Source organism: Dendrobates tinctorius, unplaced genomic scaffold, assembly GCF_039654945.1.
Source record: "Dendrobates tinctorius isolate UK_male_01 unplaced genomic scaffold, ASM3965494v1 ptg000028l, whole genome shotgun sequence".
NCBI classification, from domain to species: Eukaryota; Metazoa; Chordata; class Amphibia; order Anura; family Dendrobatidae; genus Dendrobates; species Dendrobates tinctorius.
This window is the reverse complement of record NW_027361696.1, coordinates 32977507-33003197: the sequence shown is the minus strand read 5'-3', so window position 1 is coordinate 33003197 and position 25691 is coordinate 32977507. Positions and strand designations below refer to the sequence as shown.

Sequence of the window (25691 nt, the reverse complement as noted above, 5' to 3'; positions counted from 1 at the left end):
TATTATAGTAGTTATATTCTTGTACATAGGGGCAGTATTATAGTAGTTATATTCTTGTACATAGGGGGCAGTATTATAACAGTTATATTCTTGTACATAGGGGGCAGTATTATAGTAGTTATATTCTTGTACATAGGGGCAGTATTATAGTAGTTATATTCTTGCACATAGGGGCAGTATTATAGTAGTTATATTCTTGTACATAGGGGCAGTATTATAGCAGCAAGATAATTGTATATAGGGGAGCATTATAATATATTCTTTTCTATTGAGGGGACAGTACTGCAGCTGACATATAGGTTGCTTATATTGCAGTGACAGTCACACATAATACACACACGTCGTTCAGTGTCCCAACCGGCCCAGTATTATCAGTATCTCCTCCCGGTGTCCCGCCCTTTCCGCGTCTATGTGACGTGCTTTACGGACAAAATGGAGCTTGACAATCCGCCCTAGCAACAGCCTCTCACCCAATACCATCGCGATTCGCTACCTAGCTTTTTGTCAGTTTCCCGCTTTCTGAACGCGCCTGTTTATATAGCGCGCAGGTCACGTGGTGTATAGTGTTTCTTACACGCCCAACGTCACCTCGTTGGTGACGTGCGGTCCGCAATGCCCTTCTTTAGTGCCCTCAGATCGCGTGACGTGTTTCCGGTTGAAAGCCCCACTTCCGGTTCCTGTGAGCTGTGACATTGAAGCGGCTGTGTGGACGGAGACTGTGAGGTGAGAGGCCGGAGTTGCAGTGTTGGGGGCCTGGAGTGGAGTTTATGATCTGGCCGGCTATAATGAGTGCAGCTCTGAAGGGAAGCCTGACATTAAAGGGTTGTTTACTAAGGTGGGATACAAAAGGTGACGTGCGGAGTGTGCAGGTGGCTCCTCACAATGGGCTGGCTCATTAACCCTTTATTATAACTACGCCTTGTCACTGACGGTGTTAGACTTTTTTTTTTTTTTTTCTTTTTTTTTGGTCAGTGTGACGTTCTCTCCTGGTCAGTAGGGGTCGAGGTTGCGCCCGCCCGCATGCCGGTAGGGGTCGAGGTTGCGCCCGCATGCCGGTAGGGGTCGAGGTTGCGCCCGCTGGCCGGTAGGGGTCGAGGTTGCGCCCGCTTGCCGGTAGGGGTCGAGGTTGCGCCCGCCCGCTTGCCGGTAGGGGTCGAGGTTGCGCCCGCCCGCTTGCCGGTAGGGGTCGAGGTTGCGCCCGCCCGCTTGCCGGTAGGGGTCGAGGTTGCGCCCGCCCGCATGCCGGTAGGGGTCGAGGTTGCGCCCGCTGGCCGGTAGGGGTCGAGGTTGCGCCCGCTGGCCGGTAGGGGTCGAGGTTGCGCCCGCTGGCCGGTAGGGGTCGAGGTTGCGCCCGCATGCCGGTAGGGGTCGAGGTTGCGCCCGCATGCCGGTAGGGGTCGAGGTTGCGCCCGCTTGCCGGTAGGGGTCGAGGTTGCGCCCGCATGCCGGTAGGGGTCGAGGTTGCGCCCGCATGCCGGTAGGGGTCGAGGTTGCGCCCGCATGCCGGTAGGGGTCGAGGTTGCGCCCGCATGCCGGTAGGGGTCGAGGTTGCGCCCGCATGCCGGTAGGGGTCGAGGTTGCGCCCGCATGCCGGTAGGGGTCGAGGTTGCGCCCGCTGGCCGGTAGGGGTCGAGGTTGTGGCTTGCCGGCCAGTGTGGCACTCCATTCATTCCCTATGGAACTGCTACAAAAAGTGGGGTCAGCCCCATAATGAATGTAGTGAGTGGAGAGGGTCCGGTGAGAACTGGCCAAGTTATTATTATCCATAGGCTTCTGTAAAAGCCTCATACACAGTATACTGACTTCTGCACATATTGCCGACTACGACTGGTGTATTATGTACGGGGACTTAGGTGACTAATGAGCAGGAGATTTTTCGATCACTTATGTCCAATGTTGTAGTCTGTAATAATGATTACTGTGCTGTCTCCTGTGATCACTGGCTGTAAGGGGTGGAGCTGGAGCTGTTGACATATCTTCCCTAGTTACAGGGGGAAGTCTGCTATAATAAAAAAAAAAAGTTAAAATGATCACATCCCTCACCCCTAAGAAAGTTTGTGATTTTACGGGGGTTATATATGTGAGGACATTAAATATAATAAAAAGTTTGATGGAGAATTAAAAAACATAACCTGCTGCCAGTCTTAATTGCTGCCACCAGCCTCGCCTCCATCAGATGAAACGCCTACCTCATAGCTTAAAAGAAAATATTGAAAGGGTTACAAATTTAAAAATATTTTGGTGATCATTCAAAAAAAGATAATTTTCCCACCAGTATAGTCAAGAAAATTGAGCATAACCTATAAATGAAGCCTCGTACCCGAGCATTACAGCTGCCCACCGTCTGGCCTTCAAAGGAGATGGTGACTCCTACGATCTACTGCAATTCTGTCCCTGCAGTAATCTTGAACTCACAACTAAGAAAGTGTAAAAAAAAAAAAAAAAAAAAAAGTTTAGATCTCTTTGCAAAACAAAAAGCCCCTTTTTCTGTTTAAAAGAAATTGTGAAACTGTAAACTTATTTGAGATGGATTTGTTCGATATTTGAAATGATAAAAAAATATATCCTGTACTGTAAGCATCGTAAGAAATAAAAAAAAAAAAAATTGATGCTCTAAAATTACAAAATGTGATCTTTTGTCCAAAATAGTAGCAATTAAAGCAACTCGTCGCACGCCAAAAAGACCTCCCAAAGCTCCTAGGACAGGAAAATTAAGTTATAGATGGTACAAAATTACACAGAGTATTACAAAGTTATTTTTTATTGCCACTTCTGATAAAAATAAAACAAGTTACAATCACCATAATCCCACCGGCATGGGGGTTCGCACTGCCAATCTTTTACGTCACAGTAAGCTCTGAAAAAGATGGCGGAATTCCATATTGTGTTCAGTTGCGTTTGGAAATCTTTGTTTTTATAATTTTATGACTCCTGAATGAAGGAGGGGATAAAAACCAAAGCACAAAAATTAATATTCTCCTCGTGATCGATGAGTTTCAACTGGTGGATCCTATAGATGACAAATTGTGATTGTTGGTTAATTGCCTTTGGTGGTTTAAAGTTGGTTATGAAATTAAACTACGGTACCCATTTTAAGAATGATATTGGATATTTTTCCTCATAGTGTGTGTGTGCGCAAGATTGACTCTGAAGCTTGCATTAATATATCTTTTTTCTCTTCTGTTCTTGCTTCCAGCAAGCAAAATGGCAGACGACGCCATTCGTACTAAGATTGAGAACTACAAAACTGCTCCATTCGACGCCCGCTTTCCAAATCAAAACCAAACAAAACATTGTGTCCAGAATTATCTGGGTAAGAAAAGTGTCATATATGTGCTGACATCATATATAAAAGTTATCTCTGTAACACAATCAAATCACTGTGTACATACATTACTGATCCCGAGTTACTTCCTGTTTTATACCCCAGAGCTGCACTCACTATTCTGCTGGTGCAGTCACTGTGTACATACATTACATTACTGATCCTGTACTGATCCTGAGTTACATCCTGTATTATACCCCAGAGCTGCACTTTCTATTCTGCTGCTGCAGTCACTGTGAACATACAGGATGTAGCTCAGGATCAGTAATGTATTATAAATAAATAAATAAATCTTTATTTTTATATAGCGCTAACTAGAGTTGAGCGACTTTGGTCGGATCGGGTTTCGTGAAACCCGAATGAAACAAAATAAGTTTCAGATGAAACTCGTCCGACTAGAGCAAAACAAATTCGGAGTTTCGTCCGAAACCCGACCCCAATGCAAGTCAATGGGAAATAAAAGTCGGACGAAACTCCGACTTTTTTTGCTCTAGTCGGACGAGTTTCATCTGAAACTTATTTTGTTTCATTCGGGTTTCACGAAACCCGATCCGACCAAAGTCGCTCAACTCTAGTGCTAACATATTCCGCAGCGCTTTACAGTTTGCACACATCATCATCACTGTCCCCGATGGGGCTCACAATCTAAATTCCCTATCAGTATGTCTTTGGAATGTGGGAGGAAACCGGAGTACCCGGAGGAAACCCACGCAAACACGGGGAGAACATACAAACTCCTTGCAGATGTTGTCCTTGGTGGGATTCGAACCCAGGACCCCAGCGCTGCAAGGCTGCAGCGCTAACCACTGAGCCACCGTGCCGCCCACTCCAGAGCAGCACTCACTATTCTGCTGGTGCAGTCACTGTGTACATACATTACATTACTGATCCTGAGTTACATCCTTTATTATACTCCAGAGCTGAACTCACTATTCTGCTGGTGCAGTCACTGTGTACATACATTACATTACTGATCCGGAGTTACATCCTTTATTATACTCCAGAGCTGAACTCACTATTCTGCTGGTGCAGTCACTGTGTACATACATTACATTACTGATCCTGTACTGGTCCTGAGTTACATCCTTTATTATACTCCAGAGCTGAACTCGCTATTCTGCTGGTGCAGTCCCTGTGTACATGCATTACATTACTGATCCTGAGTTACATCCTTTATTATACCCCATAGCTGCACTCACTATTCTGCTGGAGCAGTCACTGTGTACATACATTACAGTACTGATCCTGAGATACATCCTGTATTATACTCCAGAGCTGCACTCACTATTCTGTTGGTGCAGTCACTGTGTATATACACTACATATCTTACCCTTGGCCTTCTGTGTTGTCTCCTCATCACTGATGTATAATTTTCCCCCATATTCCCAGTGACTGGTATATTTCTGTGGATTTTGCTGCTTCCTCTAACAGGTGTCTATAAAGGTTATTTATTAACCCCTGCTGTCCGTGCAGATATGCGTTCACACAATGGCTGCCACTCAGCAGCCAGTTTTGTCTTGTCTACAGTAAATCTCAGGATGTTCTTAGCTCAGAATTGCACGTTATTATATTTCTTCAAGTGTCTCCAGCTCTGGTAAGACTACAACACTCAGTACACCCTGGCAGCTGTAGGGTCATCACAGTGGTTAGCTCTAGGTTACCATCAACCATAAATGTGGCAACAAAGTAGAATGTATCGCTGACTTTTCAATTATCCGGGAGGTGATATCTGCAGCGTTCATTGATTTACTGCTTGAACCACAGATCAAAAAAGTGCTAGTTACAGCAGACATCACATGACTGGTCCTGGCTTGTCAGCAGCTTCAGTAAGGATCACATCACATCACATCTAGAATCGAGTGCTGCTTACTGGCTGAGAGGGATCATGTGTCTGTGGAGTGTGTGAGGTTTGGGTGGGTGATGACTCTGGATGGTGCCTCTTACCTGCTCATTTCTTCTCAGATTATCATCGATGTCAGAAATCTCTGAACGCGAAAGGGAAGGACCCCTACCTATGTGAATGGTACCACCGCGTCTACAAGTCCATGTGCCCCAATTCCTGGGTAGGTGATGATGAGCACTTACATATGTGAGCTCCTTTGTATGGGGCCGGGCAGCATTTCACACATGTCCAGTGACTGGATGATGGGGGGGCTGCAGCACTAGTCTCGTGCCGGGATGCTTTATTTCTAACTGGATCAGAACGCGATGCCGTATCCTGATGGCACACGCTGTCTGAATCATCTTGGGCCATCGTTACATAGTATGGGTAAGCGGTACCTCACTTATGGGGCGAGAGGCGCTGTTATTGGCCTCTTACTATGAGCCCAAGTAATCTTCTTGTCATTATTGGGTGAACCTCCGAAGGTGTTGGTTAAAAAAAAAAAGAGCAATTTACCTTGTATTAAACATCTGATGAACAATGGAATTTTTAACTGCAGACACTAAAGCTTGTTGCCAGGCTTAGTGGCCACCCTGCGCTTTTAAAGGTGGCCGGTCTCCTTGCTGCCTTGAACCTGGGTGGATCCAGTTAGCATCATGGTCCCTGCGCTCCTTCCATGTTGCTTTTGCCCTGCACAATGGTAGAGCGTTCGGCCATTCACCCAGCATAAACTGTCAATCATCATGAGCGCGCAACTCCTCGTCAGCAGTGCATCTCACCTACCTGAAGAGGGCGCTGGCTATTCCCCATATATTTGCCATAGAGGAATGGGTGGGCGTAGCAGCAAAGGCCGCACAATGGACGGCAATCGTACGCTATAGCTATCACTCCTCTCCAAAATGCCGCCTTCTGTCTGTCCTGCGAGCGTCGCTCATGTCTCTTGTCCTATAGGTGGAGAAGTGGGATGAGCAGAGAGAAGCCGGCACCTACCCTGGAAAAATCTAAAGCTGTGTCTTGTGTGAATTGGACTTATATTGATTTCACTAATCCGGAGTCGCCTTCACCTGAATCCTGACCCGTCGGCTGGAAATCGTCCACGTGAATCCTGCGAACCCCACGCTGCTCAACATCTGAGAGCGTCTAGTACATTTATTTCTATGTCAAAAAAATAAAAACCCTGGAAGTATCAGACTGTGTTGGCTAACTTCTGGCTCTATACAGTTGTGGCAGTGTGTGTGTGTGCGCGCATCTGAGGGTGTGTGGAGTGTGCATGTAGCTGATGGGTGGGGGGGTGGAGTGTGTGTGCGCGTAGCTGATGGGGTGAGGTAGTGTGTGTAGCTCATGGGGGGGGGGTGGAGTGTGCGTGTAGGTGATGGGGGGGGTGGAGTGTGTGTGTGTAGCTGATGGGGGTGGGGTGGGGAGTGTGCATGTAGCGATGGGGGGGTGGAGTGTGTAGCTGACGGGGGGGTGGCGTGTGTGTGCGTAGCTGATGGGGGGGGTGGCGTGTGTGTGCGTAGCTGATGGGGGGGGTGGCGTGTGTGTGCGTAGCTGATGGGGGGGGGGTGGCGTGTGTGTGCGTAGCTGATGGGGGGGGGGGGTGGCGTGTGTGTGCGTAGCTGATGGGGGGGGGTGGCGTGTGTGTGCGTAGCTGATGGGGGGGGGGGTGGAGTGTGCGTAGCTGGGGGGGGTGGAGTGTGCGTAGCTGGGGGGGGGTGGAGTGTGCGTAGCTGGGGGGGGGTGGAGTGTGCGTTGCTGGGGGGGGGTGGAGTGTGCGTAGCTGGGGGGGGGTGGAGTGTGCGTAGCTGGGGGGGGTGGAGTGTGCGTAGCTGGGGGGGGTGGAGCGTGCGTGTAGCTGATGATGGGGGGGATTGGGGGGGGGGAGTGTGCATGTAGCGATGGGGGGGTGGAGTGTGCGTGTAGCTGATGGGGGGGGGTGGAGTGTGCGTGTAGCTGATGGGGGGGGGGGGGGTGGAGTGTGCGTGTAGCTGATGGGGGGGGGGGTGGAGTGTGCATGTAGCTGATGGGGGGGGTGGAGAGTATGAAGGGTGTGATGTGTGGGCATTGCTGATGGGGGTGGCGTTGGTGTGTGCACGCGTAGCTGATGGGTTGGGAGCTGGAGTGTGCGTAGCTGATGGGGGTGGAGTGTGCGTAGCTGAGGGGTGTGATTATGTGGGGGAGCGTTGGGATGTGTGCATAGCTGATTGGGGAGGTGGAGTGTGCGTGTAGCTGATGGGGTGAGGTAGTGTGTGTGTGTAGCTCATGGGGGGGTGGAGCGTGCGTGTAGGTGATGGGGGGTGGTGTTTGTGTGTAGCTGATGGGGGGGGGGGGGATTGGGGGGGGAGTGTGCATGTAGCGATGGGGGGGTGGAGTGTGTAGCTGACGGGGGGGGGGGGTGGCGTGTGTGTGCGCGCGCGCAGCTGATGGGTGGGGTGTGCATGTAGCTGGGGGGGTGGAGTGTGCATGTAGCTGATGGGGGGGGGGGTGGAGTGTGCATGTAGCTGATGGGGGGGGGGGGTGGAGAGTATGAAGGGTGTGATGTGTGGGCATTGCTGATGGGGGTGGCGTTGGTGTGTGCACGCGTAGCTGATGGGTTGGGAGCTGGAGTGTGCGTAGCTGATGGGGGTGGAGTGTGCGTAGCTGAGGGGTGTGATTATGTGGGGGAGCGTTGGGATGTGTGCATAGCTGATTGGGGAGGTGGAGTGTGCGTGTAGCTGATGGGGTGAGGTAGTGTGTGTGTGTAGCTCATGGGGGGGTGGAGCGTGCGTGTAGGTGATGGGGGGTGGTGTTTGTGTGTAGCTGATGGGGGGGGGATTGGGGGGGAGTGTGCATGTAGCGATGGGGGGGTGGAGTGTGTAGCTGACGGGGGGGGGGGGGGGGTGGCGTGTGTGTGCGCGCGCGCAGCTGATGGGTGGGGTGTGCATGTAGCTGGGGGGGTGGAGTGTGCATGTAGCTGATGGGGGGGGGGGGGGGGTGGAGTGTGCATGTAGCTGATGGGGGGGGGGGGTGGAGAGTATGAAGGGTGTGATGTGTGGGCATTGCTGATGGGGGTGGCGTTGGTGTGTGCACGCGTAGCTGATGGGTTGGGAGCTGGAGTGTGCGTAGCTGATGGGGGTGGAGTGTGCGTAGCTGAGGGGTGTGATTATGTGGGGGAGCGTTGGGATGTGTGCATAGCTGATTGGGGAGGTGGAGTGTGCGTGTAGCTGATGGGGTGAGGTAGTGTGTGTGTGTAGCTCATGGGGGGGGTGGAGCGTGCGTGTAGGTGATGGGGGGTGGTGTTTGTGTGTAGCTGATGGGGGGGATTGGGGGGGGAGTGTGCATGTAGCGATGGGGGGGTGGAGTGTGTAGCTGACGGGGGGGGGGGTGGCGTGTGCGCGCGCGCAGCTGATGGGTGGGGTGTGCATGTAGCTGGGGGGGTGGAGTGTGCATGTAGCTGATGGGGGGGGGGTGGAGTGTGCATGTAGCTGATGGGGGGGGGGGGTGGAGTGTGCATGTAGCTGATGAAGGGGGGGTGGAGTGTGCATGTAGCTGATGAAGGGGGGGTGGAGTGTGCATGTAGCTGATGAAGGGGGGGTGGAGTGTGCATGTAGCTGATGAAGGGGGGGTGGAGTGTGCATGTAGCTGATGAGGGGGGGTGGAGTGTGCATGTAGCTGATGGGGGGGGGGTGGAGTGTGCATGTAGCTGATTGGGGGGGTGGAGTGTGCATGTAGCTGATTGGGGGGGTGGAGTGTGCATGTAGCTGATTGGGGGGGTGGAGTGTGCATGTAGCTGATTGGGGGGGGAGTGTGCATGTAGCTGATTGGGGGGGGGAGTGTGCATGTAGCTGATGGGGGGGGGGGAGTGTGCATGTAGCTGATGGGGGGGGGGGAGTGTGCATGTAGCTGATGGGGGGGGGGGTGGAGTGTGCATGTAGCTGATGGGGGGGGGGGTGGAGTGTGCATGTAGCTGATGGGGGGGGGGGTGGAGTGTGCATGTAGCTGATGGGGGGGGGGGGTGGAGTGTGCATGTAGCTGATGGGGGGGGGGTGGAGTGTGCATGTAGCTGATGGGGGGGTGGAGTGTGCATGTAGCTGATGGGGGGGGTGGAGTGTGCATGTAGCTGATGGGGGGGGGGTGGAGTGTGCATGTAGCTGATGGGGGGGGGGGTGGAGAGTATGAAGGGTGTGATGTGTGGGAGTGTTGGGGTGTGTGGGCATTGCTGATGGGGGTAGCGGAGTGTGTGCACGCGTAGCTGATGGGTTGGGAGCTGGAGTGTGCGTAGCTGATGGGAGTGGAGTGTGTGTGTAGCTGAGGGGTGTGATTATGTGGGGGAGCGTTGGGGTGTGTGCATAGCCGATTGGGGAGGTGGAGTGTGCGTGTAGCTGATGGGGTGGCATTGGAGTGTGCGCGTGTAGCTGATGGGGTGGAGTGTGCGCGTGTAGCTGATGGGGGGGGGGGGGTGGAGTGTGCGTGTAGCTGATGGGGGGGGGGGTGGAGTGTGCGTGGAGCTGATGGGGGGGGGGGGTGGAGTGTGCGTGTAGCTGATGGGGGTGGGGGGGTGGAGTGTGCGTGTAGCTGATGGGGGGGGGGTGGAGTGTGCATGTAGCTGATGGGGGGGTGGAGAGTATGAAGGGTGTGATGTGTGGGCATTGCTGATGGGGGTGGCGTTGGAGTGTGTGCACGCGTAGCTGATGGGTTGGGAGCTGGAGTGTGCGTAGCTGATGGGGGTGGAGTGTGCGTAGCTGAGGGGTGTGATTATGTGGGGGAGCGTTGGGATGTGTGCATAGCTGATTGGGGAGGTGGAGTGTGCGTGTAGCTGATGGGGTGAGGTAGTGTGTGTGTAGCTCATGGGGTGGAGCGTGCGTGTAGGTGATGGGGGGTGGTGTTTGTGTGTAGCTGATTGGGGGGGGAGTGTGCATGTAGCGATGGGGGGGTGGAGTGTGTAGCTGACGGGGGGGGGGTGGCGTGTGTGTGTGTGCGCGCGCAGCTGATGGGTGGGGTGTGCATGTAGCTGATGGGGGGGGGGGTGGAGTGTGCATGTAGCTGATGGGGGGGGGGTGGAGTGTGCATGTAGCTGATGAAGGGGGGGTGGAGTGTGCATGTAGCTGATGAAGGGGGGGTGGAGTGTGCATGTAGCTGATGAAGGGGGGGTGGAGTGTGCATGTAGCTGATGAGGGGGGGTGGAGTGTGCATGTAGCTGATGAAGGGGGGGTGGAGTGTGCATGTAGCTGATGAGGGGGGGTGGAGTGTGCATGTAGCTGATGGGGGGGGGGTGGAGTGTGCATGTAGCTGATTGGGGGGGTGGAGTGTGCATGTAGCTGATTGGGGGGGTGGAGTGTGCATGTAGCTGATTGGGGGGGTGGAGTGTGCATGTAGCTGATTGGGGGGGGGAGTGTGCATGTAGCTGATTGGGGGGGGGAGTGTGCATGTAGCTGATGGGGGGGGGGGAGTGTGCATGTAGCTGATGGGGGGGGTGGAGTGTGCATGTAGCTGATGGGGGGGGTGGAGTGTGCATGTAGCTGATGGGGGGGTGGAGTGTGCATGTAGCTGATTGGGGGGTGGAGTGTGCATGTAGCTGATGAAGGGGGGGTGGAGTGTGCATGTAGCTGATGGGGGGGGTGGAGTGTGCATGTAGCTGATGGGGGGGGTGGAGTGTGCATGTAGCTGATGGGGGGGGTGGAGTGTGCATGTAGCTGATGGGGGGGTGGAGTGTGCATGTAGCTGATGGGGGGGGTGGAGTGTGCATGTAGCTGATGGGGGGGGTGGAGTGTGCATGTAGCTGATGGGGGGGGTGGAGTGTGCATGTAGCTGATGGGGGGGGTGGAGTGTGCATGTAGCTGATGGGGGGGGTGGAGTGTGCATGTAGCTGATGGGGGGGGTGGAGTGTGCATGTAGCTGATGGGGGGGGGGGGGGTGGAGTGTGCATGTAGCTGATGGGGGGGGGGGGGGTGGAGTGTGCATGTAGCTGATGGGGGGGGGGGTGGAGTGTGCATGTAGCTGATGGGGGGGTGGAGTGTGCATGTAGCTGATGGGGGGGGTGGAGTGTGCATGTAGCTGATGGGGGGGGGGTGGAGTGTGCATGTAGCTGATGGGGGGGTGGAGAGTATGAAGGGTGTGATGTGTGGGAATGTTGGGGTGTGTGGGCATTGCTGATGGGGGTGGCGGAGTGTGTGCACGCGTAGCTGATGGGTTGGGAGCTGGAGTGTGCGTAGCTGATGGGAGTGGAGTGTGTGTGTAGCTGAGGGGTGTGATTATGTGGGGGAGCGTTGGGGTGTGTGCATAGCCGATTGGGGAGGTGGAGTGTGCGTGTAGCTGATGGGGTGGAGTGTGCGCGTGTAGCTGATGGGGGGGGGGGGGTGGAGTGTGCGTGTAGCTGATGGGGGGGGGGGTGGAGTGTGCGTGTAGCTGATGGGGGGGGGGGTGGAGTGTGCGTGTAGCTGATGGGGGGGTGGAGTGTGCGTGTAGCTGATTGGGGGGGGTGGAGTGTGCGTGTAGCTGATTGGGGGGGGGTGGAGTGTGCGTGTAGCTGATTTGGGGGGGGGTGGAGTGTGCGTGTAGCTGATTGGGGGGGGTGGAGTGTGCGTGTAGCTGATTGGGGGGGGGGGGTGGAGTGTGCGTGTAGCTGATTGGGGGGGTGGAGAGTATGAAGGGTGTGATGTGTTGGGGTGTGTGGGCATTGCTGATGGGGGTGGCGGAGTGTGTGCACGCGTAGCTGATGGGTTGGGAGCTGGAGTGTGCGTAGCTGATGGGGGTGGAGTGTGTGCGTAGCTGAGGGGTGTGATTATGTGGGGGAGCGTTGGGGTGTGTGCATAGCTGATTGGGGAGGTGGAGTGTGCGTGTAGCTGATGGGGTGGCATTGGAGTGTGCGCGTGTAGCTGATGGGGGGGTGGAGTGTGCGTGTAGCTGATGGGGGGGGGGGTGGAGTGTGCGTGTAGCTGATGGGGTGGAGTGTGCGTGGGGGGGTGGGGATGGAGTGTGTGCGTGTAGCTGATGGGGTGGAGTGTGCGTGTAGCTGATGGGGGGGTGGAGTGTGTGCGTGTAGCTGATGGGGGGGTGGAGTGTGTGCGTGTAGCTGATGGGGGGGTGGAGTGTGTGCGTGTAGCTGATGGGGGGGTGGAGTGTGTGCGTGTAGCTGATGGGGGGGGTGGAGTGTGTGCGTGTAGCTGATGGGGGGGGTGGAGTGTGTGCGTGTAGCTGATGGGGGGGGGGGTGGAGTGTGTGCGTGTAGCTGATGGGGGGGGGGGTGGAGTGTGTGCGTGTAGCTGATGGGGGGGGGTGTAGTGTGTGCGTGTAGCTGATGGGGGGGTGGAGTGTGTGCGTGTAGCTGATGGGGGGGGGTGGAGTGTGCGTGTAGCTGATGGGGGGGGGGGGTGGAGTGTGCGTGTAGCTGAGGGGGGGGGTGGAGTGTGCGTGTAGCTGAGGGGGGGGCGGAGTGTATGCGTGCATGCAGCTAATGGGGGGTGGAGAGTGCGCGTGTGTAGTTTATGGGGGGTGGAGAGTATGAAGGGTGTGATTATGTGTGGGAGCGTTGGGGTGTGGGCGCATAGCTGATGGGGGGGTGGCGTGTGTGTGTGTGTGTGTGTGTGCGTGCGTGCGTGCGTGCACGTAGCTGATGGGTTGGGTGCTGGAGCGTGCGTAGCTGATGGGTTGGAGTGTGTGCGCAGCTGAGGGGTGTGATTATGTGGGGGAGAGTTGGGGTGTGTGTGCGCATAGCTGATTGGGGAGGTGGAGTGTGCGTGTAGCTGATGAGGCGGCATTGGAGTGTGTGTGTGCGCGCGTAGCTGATGGGGGGGCGCTGGAGTGTGCGTAGCTGATGGGGTGGAATGTGCGTGTAGCTGAGGGGGTGGAGAATGTATGTGCGTGCATACTTGATGGGGGGTGGAGTGTGTGTGTGTGTGTGTAGCTGATATGGGGGTGGAGTGTGTGTGTGTATAGCTGATAGGGGGTGGGGTGGAGAGTGTGCATATCTCCCAACTTTTGAAGAAGGGAAAGAGGGATGAAGGTTGCGACGCGCAGCGGCAAATTTTAGACCACGTCCCTGACCAAACCCATTTCACAACTAGTCACACATGTCCATGCCCCAACCACATCCATTTAGCACTGCTGATCACACTGAATGGTACTGAGGGCACAGTGGCTGGTACTGAGGAAAAGAAAGAACAGAGGGAGAAAAAAGAAAATGGAGGGAAAAGAGAGAACAGAGAAATTAAGAAACAAAGGAAAGACAGAAAAAAAGAACGGAAAGAAAGAAAGAACAGAGGGAAAGTGGGGACAGAAAAAAAGAACAGAAAAAGTGATAACGGAGAGAGAAAGAAAGAGGAAAGAACAAAGAATGAAAGGGGAAAGAAAGGAAGAACAGAGAGAGAACAAAGATTAGAGAGAAAAGGGAAAGAAAAAGAACAGAGCGAAAGAAAACAAAGAGGAGAGAAAGAAGGGGAAAGGAAGAACAGAAAAAAAGGAACGAGAACAGAGAGAAAAAAGGGAAAGAAAGAACAGAAGGAGCGTGAAAGAGGGGAAAATAACAAAGAAAAAAGAAAGAAAGAACAGATGGGAAAGAACAGAGAAAGAAATAAAGATTCTATAAAGATACTATAGCAGCCCGGCTCCCATTGTAATGCTCACCTGAGCCTCCCGATGCAGGACATATGATCCGCTCATATGGCCGGCATCCCCGACTCCAAGGCGATCGCCTTGGACGAAGCGCCTCCATGGTTCTGTCACAATCTTCTCCCGAAATTACCTAATTTCCGGTCAGCTTCTAGCACGTCACTTCCGGTGGAACGTCACGTACGAATTTTAAAGTGCTTCTCGGGGCTCCGCTGTGTACGCCTATGTCCGCCGGAAAAGTAAACTCCCGGCCGGGGCAGTTGGGCAGACTGTTAAAATCGTGATTGTCCTGCTGGATCTGGGATGGTTGGGATGTATGAATGCTTCCCACCATACACCTTGTACACACATGGCTCCGTACACCTAGTACACACACAGCTCCGCTCCGTGCACCTTGTACGCACGTGGCTCCGCACACCTCCTACTTTCTTTGTATGTCAGTATGTGCAGACGGCCTCTACTGACACCGTGTCAGTATGTGACACACACTTGTGTGTAGGTAGCAGCCACATGTATAAATCCCGTCAGCGCAGATGAGATCACTTGGGTGTAAACATGTGGGCAATCACCCAACAAGTAATGAAAATGCTGTTGATTCATCAGGTGATTGGATTGTGTATGGCAGAACATAAATCCTCGTTCTTGGCAGCATATCACCCGGTGAAAACTGCAGATGTGCTGCACATGACATGATACTGTATGGGGACAGACTGATCTATCAGTGAGCATTCTGACCCGGTCATCCTTCCTCAGCCGGTGTAAAGAGGCTGGGATATAAGCACCCAATGACTACAATATTATCGATCACAGTCATAGAACAGACTGAACTCAGCGCCTGTAAATACAGCCAACATGTCTTTGTGATGGAGCAATATGTCAGCATTTGGGGCCTCAGTTTAAACTTTTGCCCAAGGCCCCACTTCATCTAAAACCGGCCTTGCATGCACCTGATAGGGTTACTACGCACAGGTGTCGCACATCCCTGACAATGAGGAATATCCAGAGCAGGTTGTGACGTCAGTAATCAGCACCAAGCAGCAAATGTTATATATTAAATATTTATTATACAGGAATATAGTAGAGTAACAGCAGTGGATGGAATCACAGTGCATGGGTAGAAGCTGCTGTGCAGCTCTGCTGCCATCTTGTGGGCACACTCTAAACTGCAGCACTAATGCAAAATGTATTTCTACTTGTGTGCATTGCCACTATGGTTGTAGTTTTTGATGTTGTATGCAATAACGTCGGCTTAGTTACCATATTAGGCCAGTGTTATTTAGTGTCAAGTTCCAGCCCTCCTATGCACATCCTCTGCATCCTTCTCCCTAGGCCTCGTTCACATGTCCGTTTTCATGTTCTATCCGTGGCTATCGCCTCCCGTACATGTGTGTGGTCTCTGGCCCTGTTTATCTGTCAGATCTGAATCTGCAATTGGAATCTTTGGGTCCGTGGATTTATTGGACGGCACTTGGATGTCAGTGGACTGTTTTATGAACTGGTTGATAGGAGAAACTACAGAAATATATATTTTTTTCTCTCTTTGGAGAAAGACTGATTGAAACTAGGACAATTTTTTTCTGGGACGTGAAAAAAACCTGATGCGTCTGAATAAGTCCTAATATGAATGTGAAAAATAAAAAAAAAAAGTGCAGGTATTGTGCTGTGCTTGATTGTTAGCAGAACTTAAATGGTTGATGCTAGTTGTTACTGCAGGATTTTTTTTCTTTTTGCAAAAAACTTTTTTTTGTCAGTTGGATTTTAATGAAAACTGCACCATTTGGCTCTCACGGTCTCTTATTTTCTCTGCATGTTGCAGCCTGTGAAATCAGTATACTAAGAATCAGTGAGTATGTGGACAGCAAAATGCATCTGGCCTGTGTTTTTTTTTCTCTTCATTTTCTGAGCTCCTCTGTGCTGATTTATATCCAAACAACACATCAAACTGAGCCGATCTTCAGTGTGGTCATATACGAGCCGAGAGAAGCTCAGAAAATGGCGACAAACTCCTCATCGAATTGAGCTTACAGATGGATTCCCAGTTAACTCAGTCTACAGTCGAGAATGTGCAAGGAAACACAGCGGCTCTAATAATCAAACGGTGCAACATTTTTAATTAAAGCTCCCAAATGAGTGCATAAAACAATTATCTCCCCCGACTGTCCACATCCTACAAATATTTGCATATGGGATAAAGGAGAAAATGGTGGTAACGTAAAGCTCCGGGTTCCAGTGTAAAATATGGAGCGGGCCGTCATGTCCATGTAAGTGTTCATAATCCCGCTGCAGACAGGTCCCCAAATGTTAACCTATTAATTACCAATGTGTGCCCTAAAATTGTCATTAAAGTCCTTGAATTTTTTTTGCAAAGTCTGTTCCTGGAAAAGTTGAGTGCCCATTAGTGTCACCATTCTTGTCCTTGGGGGGAGGGGGTAGAACCTGCCGTTGGTTGCTGCCATATTGTTATTCTCTCGGCTTTCTTGGAAATGGATATCAGTAACAAATGGCTTATAGGAGGGAAAGTTTCTTTTTCAGCATCTTTTTAGCTCTCATCTGGGACGATAACCTCTATATTTGGGGTTTTGTAAGCGCCCTGCTGAACAGCAATCCATATGGCAACATGGCCACCTCGGCTGCGCAAAACTCAGCCTAATTTGGCCGCAGGTCATGTTGGCTATTTTCCTCCGTATGTCTATTGCTGGTGAAAATTCCAATCTATTTTGTTAATTGTGACCGTCACTCACAGGCGTCCATCTTTGCTTTACTAACGTCCCCGTTGGAGATGACTGGCGCGCTCTCCACCTCCGCCCCGTTCTGTAAGTCACTGGTGATGGTCTGGTTGCCTTTGCTGTTGGCGGAGGTGAGCTGCAGTGCCTCGCCTTTCTCGTTCAGCTCTGCCAGGTCCTTGGCGCTGGAGGTTGGCGTCGGCGTCTCGTCCGTGTTGTGGAAAGTGTCGTAGTCCACTTCGTAGAAGCCTTCCTCCAGCGTTAGGACTGGCATGAAGCGGTGACCCCACAGCACCTCGCTTTCCACATAGGAGCTGCGTGCTTGACATGTCATTCCTGCAGCACAAAGGAAAAGTAAAGAAGGCAAAGTTAGAAAAATCCTTACTTTTTTAATCTTTCCATAATAGTAAAATCAGTTGGGTTATGGCTTGATATGAAAAAAAAAAGATATTTTTACATTAAAGGTTTATTAATAAAAAAAAAAAAAAAAAAAAAAAAAAAATCTTTGTTTCTAAACAGCGCCACTTGTATCCATAGTTTGTATCTGGTATTGCAATTTTGCTTTATAAAATGGGATGGGAATGAGCTGCAATACCACATGCAACCTGTGGACAGATATGGTGCTGTTTTTGAAAGAAAGCAAATGCTTTTAGAGGAATAAATTTACTATAACCATGATTCCCAACTATTAAAGGGGAACGGTCAGGATTATTTTACTGCTCATTCTAGTGGTACGACAGTTTAGGTCTTACTGTAACGATAAAAATGACACCTGTCTTGTAATCCGAAATTCCAGTGCTGAGAAATCCAGCTTTGAAGCCACATGCAAATTAGCTTAGAAGTTCACTGGAAGGGGCGTGTCAATCTTAGAGTGCACTGACACACCCCCAATGCACTTCCAGGCAAATTTGCAGAATTTCTCAGCACTGGAACATCGGATTGCTGTGGAAGAGGTTTCAATTTTTTTCTTGAGCTTCACCCTATCCAGTCAAAATGTTAGATTTATTTTAAAAAATCGTCCTGATGGGATATTTGTAAGAAACTGCACTGGTGAGCAACTGGGAAATAAAAATCCACAATATGCAAGGAACTTGAAAAAGTGTCTAAGGCTGTGTGCTGCGGATTTTGCTGCGGTTCCGCAGCGGTTTTGGCCGCTGCGGACTCGCAGCAGTTTCTGCTGCGGTGTACAGTACTATGATTCCCTATGGGAATCAAAAACTGCAGTGCAGACGGTGCGGAATTTTCCGCACGGATTATCTGCGGTTTTCAATCCGCAGAAAGAATTGACATGTCAATTCTTTCTGCGGATTCTCCTGCGGTTTGCCATCTCCTCCATTGAGGAGATGAAAAACCGCAGGGCAAAACCGCAGAGCAATCCGCAGGTAAAACCGCAGGTCTTTTGACCTGCGGTTTCACCTGCGGATTTTACAAAATCCGCGCGGATGAATCCGCACATAATCCGCAGCGTGTGCACACAGCCTTACAATCGGTTCAGGATACACAGCTTGTAGCCGGTGTCATCACCTGGGAGGCCAATTCAAGTACACCTGCTGTGATCGGAGCCAACGCTTCTAAAAAAAACAAGCCCTAATGCAACTCAAAGTTGTAAAAAATTAAAGTTTTAGCTCTTGGAAAGCGAGGAGGAAAAAATGAAAATAAAGAAGGGCTTCAGTGGGACTCTGTCACGTAAAGACCCACATAAACATAGAACCTGCCCTGTTTAGAGGGTCCTTTAGTCCCATTTCACACGTCAGTGTCTCCGGTACATGTGGTGACAGTTTTCTCATGTACCAGAGACACTGACACATGTAGACCAATTCAAATGAATATCTATGCACATGTCAGCGTGTTTTCAAAGATCTTGTGTCCGTGTGCAAAACACGCAGAAATGTCCGTTTTCACCCGGACACGCGGTCTGCACACATGCACACGGAGAATAGTGCACACTCTCTTCCGTGTGCACGGACGGCCATCGGGGAAGTAGCGCTACTGTAAACCGCTGTTCCCTGGCAGCAGGTGCTGAATGCAGCTGTCATTCTCTCCTGCCCTGCCGGAGAGCAGAGGAGAATGAATTAATAAAAAACCCGACGTGGGTTCCCCCTATGATTTTAAACCAACCCAGCAAAATTCACAGGTGCGGACTGCTATTCACAGGCTGGTAAGGGGCCATGGATATGGGCCCGCAGCTGCCCAGAAAAGGCGCATCTACTAGGTGCGCCAATTCTGGAGCTTTGTCGGGTTCTTCCCACTTGCCCTGTAGCGGTGGCAAGTGGGGTTAATAGTAACATAGTTATTAAGGTTGAAGGGAGACTTTAAGTCCATCTAGTTCAACCCATATCCTATCCTAACTTGCCCTAACATGTTGATCCAGAGGAAGGCAAAAAAAACCCATGTGGCAAACAGTAAGCTTCACATTGGGGAAAAAAATTCCTTCCCGACTCCACATACGGCAATCAGACTAGCTCCCTGGATCAACGCAATATTAAGGAAACTAGTGTATATACCCTGTAATATTATACTTTTCAAGAAAGGCATCCAGTCCCTTCTTAAATTTTAGTAGGGAATCACTCATTACAACATCATATGGCAGAGAGTTCCATAGTCTCACTGCTCTTACAGTAAAGAATCCGCGTCTGTGAGTATGCTTAAACCTTCTTTCCTCCAGACGTAGAGGATGCCCCCTTGTCCCCGTCACAGGTCTAAGAGTAAAAAGATCATTAGAAAGGTCTTGGTATTGTCCCCGCATATATTTGTACATTGTAATAAGATCACCCCTAAGCCCTCGATTCTCCAAACTAAATAACCCCAAGTGTAATAACCTGTCTTGGTATTGCAGACCCCCTAGTTCCCTAATAACCTTGGTCGCTCTTCTCTGCACCCGCTCCAGTTCAGCTATGTCTTTCTTATACACCGGAGACCAGAACTGTACACAGTATTCTAAGTGTGGTCGCACTAGTGACTTATATAGAGGTAAAATTATGTTCTCCTCATGAGCATCTATGCCTCTTTTAATGCATCCCATTATTTTATTTGCCTTTGCAGCAGCTGCCTGACACTGGCCACTAAATGTGAGTTTGTCGTCCACCCATACACCCAGGTCTTTTTCAGTGACCGTTTTGCCCAGTGTTTTACAATTAAGCACATTATTATACATCTTGTTCGTTCTACCCAAGTGCATGACCTTACATTTATTCCCATTAAAGCTCATGTGCCATTTATCAGCCCAAGCTTCTAGTTTACATAAATCCTCCTGTAATATAAAATTGTCCTCCTCTGTATTGATTACCCTGCAGAGTTTAGTGTCATCTGCAAATATTGAAATTCTACTCTCTATGCCCCCTACAAGGTCATTAATAAATATGTTAAAAAGAAGCGGGCCCAAAACTAACCCCTGTGGTACCCCCACTGCTAACCGTGACCCAGTTTGAGTGTGCTCCATTAATAACCACCCTTTGTTTCCTATCCCTGAGCCAGCTCTTAACCTACCTACACATATTTTCCCCTATCCCCATTGTTCTCATTTTATGTATCAACCTTTTGTGTGGCACCGCATCAAAAGCTTTTGAAAAGTCCATGTACACCACGTCCACTGCATTCCCTTGGTCCAGTCCGGAACTTACCTCTTCATAAAAGCTTATCAGATTAGTCTGACAGGAACGGTCCCTTGTAAACCCATGTTGATATTGGGTCATAAGGTTATTCTTCTCCAGATACTCCAGTATAGTATCTCTTAGGAAACCCTCCAGGATTTTACCCACAGTTGAGGTTAAACTTACTGGCCTATAATTTCCAAGTTCAGTTTTTGACCCCTTTTTGAATATTGGCACCACATTTGCTATACGCCAGTCCTGTGGTACAGACCCTGTTATTATGGGATCTTTAAAGATTAAAATGTTTTTGGGTTAATGACACCTCCCTATTGTCAGGTGATATCAAACTCACGACTTAGTAATGGAGAGGTGTCAATAATACACCTATCCATTACTGATCCTATAGTTGGTAAAGGGTTACATAAACACCACACAGTAAGAATAAAGTATTTTATTGAAATCATACACCCCACAGTTTTGCCATCTTTATTGTACTGCTAATCCAAGCGACGCCTTCGATCTCCTGCAAAAAAAATAAAATAAACCAACAATATACCATACCTGTCTTGGTTTCAGTCCCATACCGTAATCCATATCTGGGGAATGTACAGTTTACAACCGGAGCGGTGCTAATGCGACCGCTCCGGCTGTAAACTACTGATGAATGAATGAGAAGCAGCGGGCACAGGCTCAGTAACTAGCGGTGACGTTACTGAGTCCGTGCTCGCTGCCGGCATTAATTCCTGTGACCTCAGGACCGTGGGAATATCAAAGTAATGAGGTCACGACAGTTCAAGTTCTGTCACAGTGACCTTATCACTTGCATTCTCCCACGGTTCAGAGGTCACAGCAGGGTCAGTTTTTCAGTTATTCTCCTCTGCTCGCTCTGATCGCGGCAGAGCAGGGGAAAATGAAAGAAAGTCGCGTTCAGCACCTGCCGCCGGGGAACAGTGCTTATAGTAACTCTTCTTCCCCGGCGGCTGTCTGTGTGGTACTGATGCGGCAAACGGGTAGCACATGGTTGCCACACGTAGTACACACACGGACACTGATATTTCCGGTGCCGGAAATATCAGAACGTGTGGACGCGGCCTTAATGACATTTATCTCTGTGAAAGGTCCTTTTTCAAATTGATCCTTTAAAGTGCAGTTTTCACTTTGAACACCAGAGGGCAGTGCTGCATAGGTAATATAGTTTTTAGCGCACTTCCAAGAAGCGCCACCAGATGTCACCATTCACTACAAACCATCCCATACTGCTAAACACAGTATATAGCGGATGCAGTGTGTTAATGGCGGTAAATTATTAGAACTCTTCACATGCTATCACACGCTTCAGAGATGGAAGTAAAGTGCAAGGAAAATGCAGATCACATTTCTCACTGCCCATTTAATAGTAAGAGAGCCCCTTTTAATAATTCAGCTGCATGGGGTTCAGCCCCTCTACCTACAGCTGTTTTCAAGACACAGGACAGGAGAAAACTGGAATAAGGCCAGGTTCATACTGCGTTAAGGCAGCCCGTTCAACGCATAGCGATGACGGGCTGCGTTAATCTATTGACTCGCCCCCAGGAGCCGTGGGGTACTCGGTGCCGGGCCCGTTGATTTCAATGGGAGATATCACAGTGGCAGTGACCCGGTCCGTGGCCTCAGGCGGTCAATGTAAAAGGGGTAGAGTGATGGGGATAAAGTTGTTGAGATGATTCGTGACGCCACCTGTGGTTTCTGTTCAGTTTGACCAGCGCTGCAGGGTTGCTTCTCTGGGACAGATGGTGTGGTGCAGCAATGATGTTGAAGCTCCCCACAGGTGGAGCTGTAGTCCCAGGGCAGAGTAGATGAGGTTGGCAAGTGGGGAGATGGTGTAAAGAAGTAGATGTAGCAGAGCCGGGTGTAAGGCGCAAGAATAAGTGGAGGACACAAGGGCATGTAGTTCCAAGGCTTTACTCACAGTCTGGTGCACACAGATGCCCGCTTCGGTGCCGTGTCCTCCAGGTCAGGGGCTCAGCCAACTCCCAGGCAAGGTAAAGTACACCTTTCCAGCACTCCTCCAACATGTGCCTTCTCTGAACGTCTCCACACTAGCGCCTAATCTGAAGTACTTGTAGTTGCGTATTAAACTCAAGTTCCTCCTTCTTGATGTTACTTAGAACTCTACTTGTACGGCAGACAGCTGTAGCCTGCTTCGGGGACTTCTTGCTATCATGTCCCGGCTCACCCACGTTGCTGTTGTGCCCCCAAGTCTTAGATGGGAATAAAGTGGTGACGACTTCTATTTCTCCGGTTTCTGCTGCAGGAACTTCAGTATCCATACAACCACGGGGATCGGACCCCGGCCATGTGCTTCAAACTTGAGGAAGGGCTCTGCTCTGACCCTAGTCCTTAGTTCTCTTCTCCTTATGTTCCGTACTAAACTATCTTCCTTCTGAAGAATCAGGCTTTCTATTGCTCTTTCCTGTGCCAGCAGCTCCAGATCACAGGAGTCTGCTGCAGCACTTCCTCACTCCATCCATCTCAGGGGATCTTCTCTCATAGACTGACCTTTTCCTAATATTCTCCCGTTCTCTTGTGCAGTCTAACCTCCACCCACCTCCCAGCACTCTTCGTGTTCCAAGCAGGGAGCCACAAAGGTTGCTCTGCCACACTACTCGTGTGCGTGTGGGATGTGAGTGTTGACGTGTGGTCAGGTGTCTCCACCTTACCTGGATAGTGGGGTACCACACCTCAGGAGGAGGTGCAGTACCTCTGTGGCGACTGAACCCTCAGGGGCGCCACATACCCCCCCGTTAAACACAGCACGTCTGCGGGCTGCAAGTGAAACAAAGATGTTACATAAGGAACATACAAAATTTTTAAAATGCATTTTAACAGGTGAACAATTTTTAAACTAAACTTCCCAATATGGGAGGCACTGATTCTTAAACATTGCAGAACAAGTTAACAGACTACCTATAATTTAACATTTTACCTAATTTAAAGTGCTATTGGCAGTAACCATTGCTAAGAAGTTCACTACCAGTTCAGGGCCTACTATCCCCGCTGCAACATATTTTCCTTTATCATTCACATTTCCACATTGTGCTATTTCTTCTAGACCAATAGGAGACAACCGCTGACTCCTGGTTCGTCACCTGAATTCAAAATTTTTATTCAAAGCTTCATAATTTTATTAAAGATTACGTCTAAGCTACTTTCTGCAAAACATCCATTTCTAATACTGCAGCTAAACATTGCTACCAACATTTTCAAAAGGCACATTATAAAATACTTCACAGTAAAACAACAGTAATTCTTGCAAGGGCTGGACACCGCTCCCAGAAGGGATTTCTTGCAGTGTCTCTGTAGCTGAAATAGAACTTTGGTCTGAGGTAGTCCTTGTTGAAGACTGTTCATGTAAAACCAAGAGCGAGCACCTTAAGAGGCGCAAACTATTTACAGCAAAGTTTGTGGATCACTCCAAGTTCATGATCGCTCAGTTCAATAAAATGGGTTCCCACTGGGCGAACTGGGAAAACACAGAAAATGAGGGCACAACGATGCCCATACCCTCCTGGGTAACAGTTCAGTTAGTTGCAATCATTTTTAATGCTTTTCTCCTCCTGGGGTGGTGGAAGCGGGCTTCTTCTGCTTCCAGGGAAGACTGTCTGGGTGTCCACCTCCTGGCGGATTGACGAATTGCAGGTACTCTTCCTCCCAAGGAGTTAGATTGGTGGCTGCCCGTGCAGATGAGGTGGCAGCTGGTCTTTGAGCAGTAGCCGCCTGCGAGGGTAGCACAGCAGCTTCAGGTGGTATCTCTGCTGCCCTGGTTTTTGGTCTGACAGCTGGTGGAACTGCTGCCTGTGGCACAGCCGGCATAGCAACTTGTACCTGGGGGTGCTTTACTTCCGTGAATGTGGCCTGCTTGACCTTGGTGGGTACAAATACCACGGTGGGAACGGCCTCTGCCGGTGGAACATAAGCCTTGTCCTTTTTGTATGCCGCTATGAAATCCTCCGGGATGCGACACACATTCAGAGCATACCAGCCGCGTAGCCCCTCGTGACGGGTGAAGGTGACGTAATCTCCCGGGTATAGATCACGAGCGGGGTGTCCCCTCCGGAGGTGGGACTCTACATCTCTGCGGCTGACGAAGAGGTGCGAGATGAAACCAAACCCCCTTTCCAAATTAAAGTTCAGGACTTGACCCCATCCTGCTGAGTCCCGGGGACCATAGTGTCCGTTGCGGGCCTTTTGCTTCCTGTCAAGGTCAGGGCCCATCACCGCTAGTCTCCGTTGCTCCTGCTCCCGCTGCTCGGCGGCAAGCTGGCGGATAGTCTGCTGGCAGCGGGCTTCCTTCTCCTCCCGGGACCGGCCTCTGCCCACAGTGGACAGGGGCACCACTGCCAGGGGTTCGGGTGTTTCCCCCCCAGGGACTAGTATCCTAGTCCCAGACTACGTCCAGCACAACCTGCCCGGTTGTTGGAGCGGACAGGAACTCTGAGGTCTCCCCAGCTGCAGGGGCGGCGGTCATACCTGACACTTCCTGACGGTGTTGTTTTGGCTCCGGTGCAGGCACTGGACGGCAGCCGGTGGTTGCTGGAGCTGGTTCACGGTCTGCTGAGGGGTGGGACCTGCGTGGCCGCGCCAGGTCCGGGCGGGAACACGGTCCCTGCTTCAGCTCCCGGGTCCTCAGGTAACTCCTCCTGGCAGGCAGCATCCAGCGGCGGCGGCATCTTCATGGCGGTGGTAACAGGCGCTGCTGGTGGCATCGCAGCAGTCACTGGTTTCACAGGTGCTGCCTGGGGGAGAACTGGTGCAGCGGCGGGTACCGGTGGTGGAGGTACCGTTTCTGCAGGCCCCTCCTGGGTGCGCTGCCGGTACAAGGTCCGCAGCGCTTCCTGCTTCAGCCTCAGACTGCGGTTCAGCATGACGATTTCTTCCTCCAGCTGCTGACGGTCCATCACAGGAGCAGGGCCGGAGCCTTCAACTACTGCGCCGGGGAAGGCAAGCTCCTCTTCCTTGCGCTCTTCAGGCCTCCATCCTTCTTCCATCATGGCGTTCTCACTTCTCTCTGAACTCCTTTCCTGCCACAGGGCTTTCCTCCTCCTTCCTGGGGCGGGGTCTTCTTCCTCTGTCTTCATACCAAGCCAGTATACGAACAACTCTGGGGGTGGGCCATGTTGCTGTTGCATAGAAGTTCAGGCAGGGGAGGCCCGGGACAGTTCGCGCTCTTTTCTTAGGGCTACCCATGTTGTCACTCCCTTCTTCACCGCGCCGGCGGCCATCTTGAGAGTCCATTTTACAGTCTATCATTTTGGTTATTTTGTACATTTTCAGCAATTTTAAGTCCAATAAATCTTCAGCACACAGGACCCGGTGGTACCGGGCTTCGTCATCCTGTTCGTGACGCCAAAATTGGCTCGCCCCCAGAGGCTGTGGGATACTCAGTGCCGGGCCCGTTGATTTCAATGGGAGATGTCACAGTGGCAGTGACCAGGTCCATGGCCTCAGGCGGTTAATGTAAAAAGGGGTAGAGTGATGGGGATAAAGTTGTTGAGATGATTCGTGACGCCACCTGTGGTTTCTGGTCAGTTTGACCAGCGCTGCAGGGT

At 51.0% G+C, this 25691-nt stretch overlaps 2 protein-coding genes across 3 annotated transcripts in view; one reads left to right on the top strand and one right to left on the bottom strand.

Moving 5' to 3' along the window:
• The first annotated feature begins 566 nt into the window (after nt 1–566).
• On the top strand, nt 567–6396 carry COX6B1 (cytochrome c oxidase subunit 6B1). Of its 2 annotated transcripts, none has more exons than XM_073570538.1 (4): nt 567–723; nt 3197–3313; nt 5288–5388; nt 6159–6396. In XM_073570538.1, the coding sequence occupies exons 2-4, from the start codon at nt 3205–3207 to the stop codon at nt 6210–6212; spliced, it is 264 nt and encodes an 87-aa protein (XP_073426639.1). In that variant the 5' UTR covers nt 567–723; nt 3197–3204; the 3' UTR covers nt 6213–6396. The 2 variants fall into 2 exon arrangements, with proteins under 2 accessions (XP_073426639.1, XP_073426640.1); XM_073570539.1 differs by having other exon boundaries at nt 644–835.
• Nucleotides 6397–14832: 8436 nt separating this feature from the next.
• LOC141085265 (G protein-activated inward rectifier potassium channel 4-like) overlaps nt 14833–25691 on the bottom strand; it is a 127956-nt gene continuing 117097 nt past the window's right edge. Inside the window, exon 3 of the mRNA XM_073570537.1 lies at nt 14833–16849. Within this exon, the coding sequence (XP_073426638.1) occupies nt 16524–16849 (326 nt within the window). The 3' untranslated portion in view covers nt 14833–16523. The remainder of the gene's footprint in view (nt 16850–25691) is intronic.

Excerpts from the sequence above, each read along its gene's own strand:
- COX6B1 (XM_073570538.1), top strand. The coding sequence starts at position 3,205 with ATGGCAGACGACGCCATTCGTACTAAGATTGAGAACTACAAAACTGCT. Across the intron at positions 3,314-5,287 it reads TTGTGTCCAGAATTATCTGG|ATTATCATCGATGTCAGAAA; the intron begins GTAAGAAAAGTG and ends ATTTCTTCTCAG. Across the intron at positions 5,389-6,158 it reads CCATGTGCCCCAATTCCTGG|GTGGAGAAGTGGGATGAGCA; the intron begins GTAGGTGATGAT and ends CTTGTCCTATAG.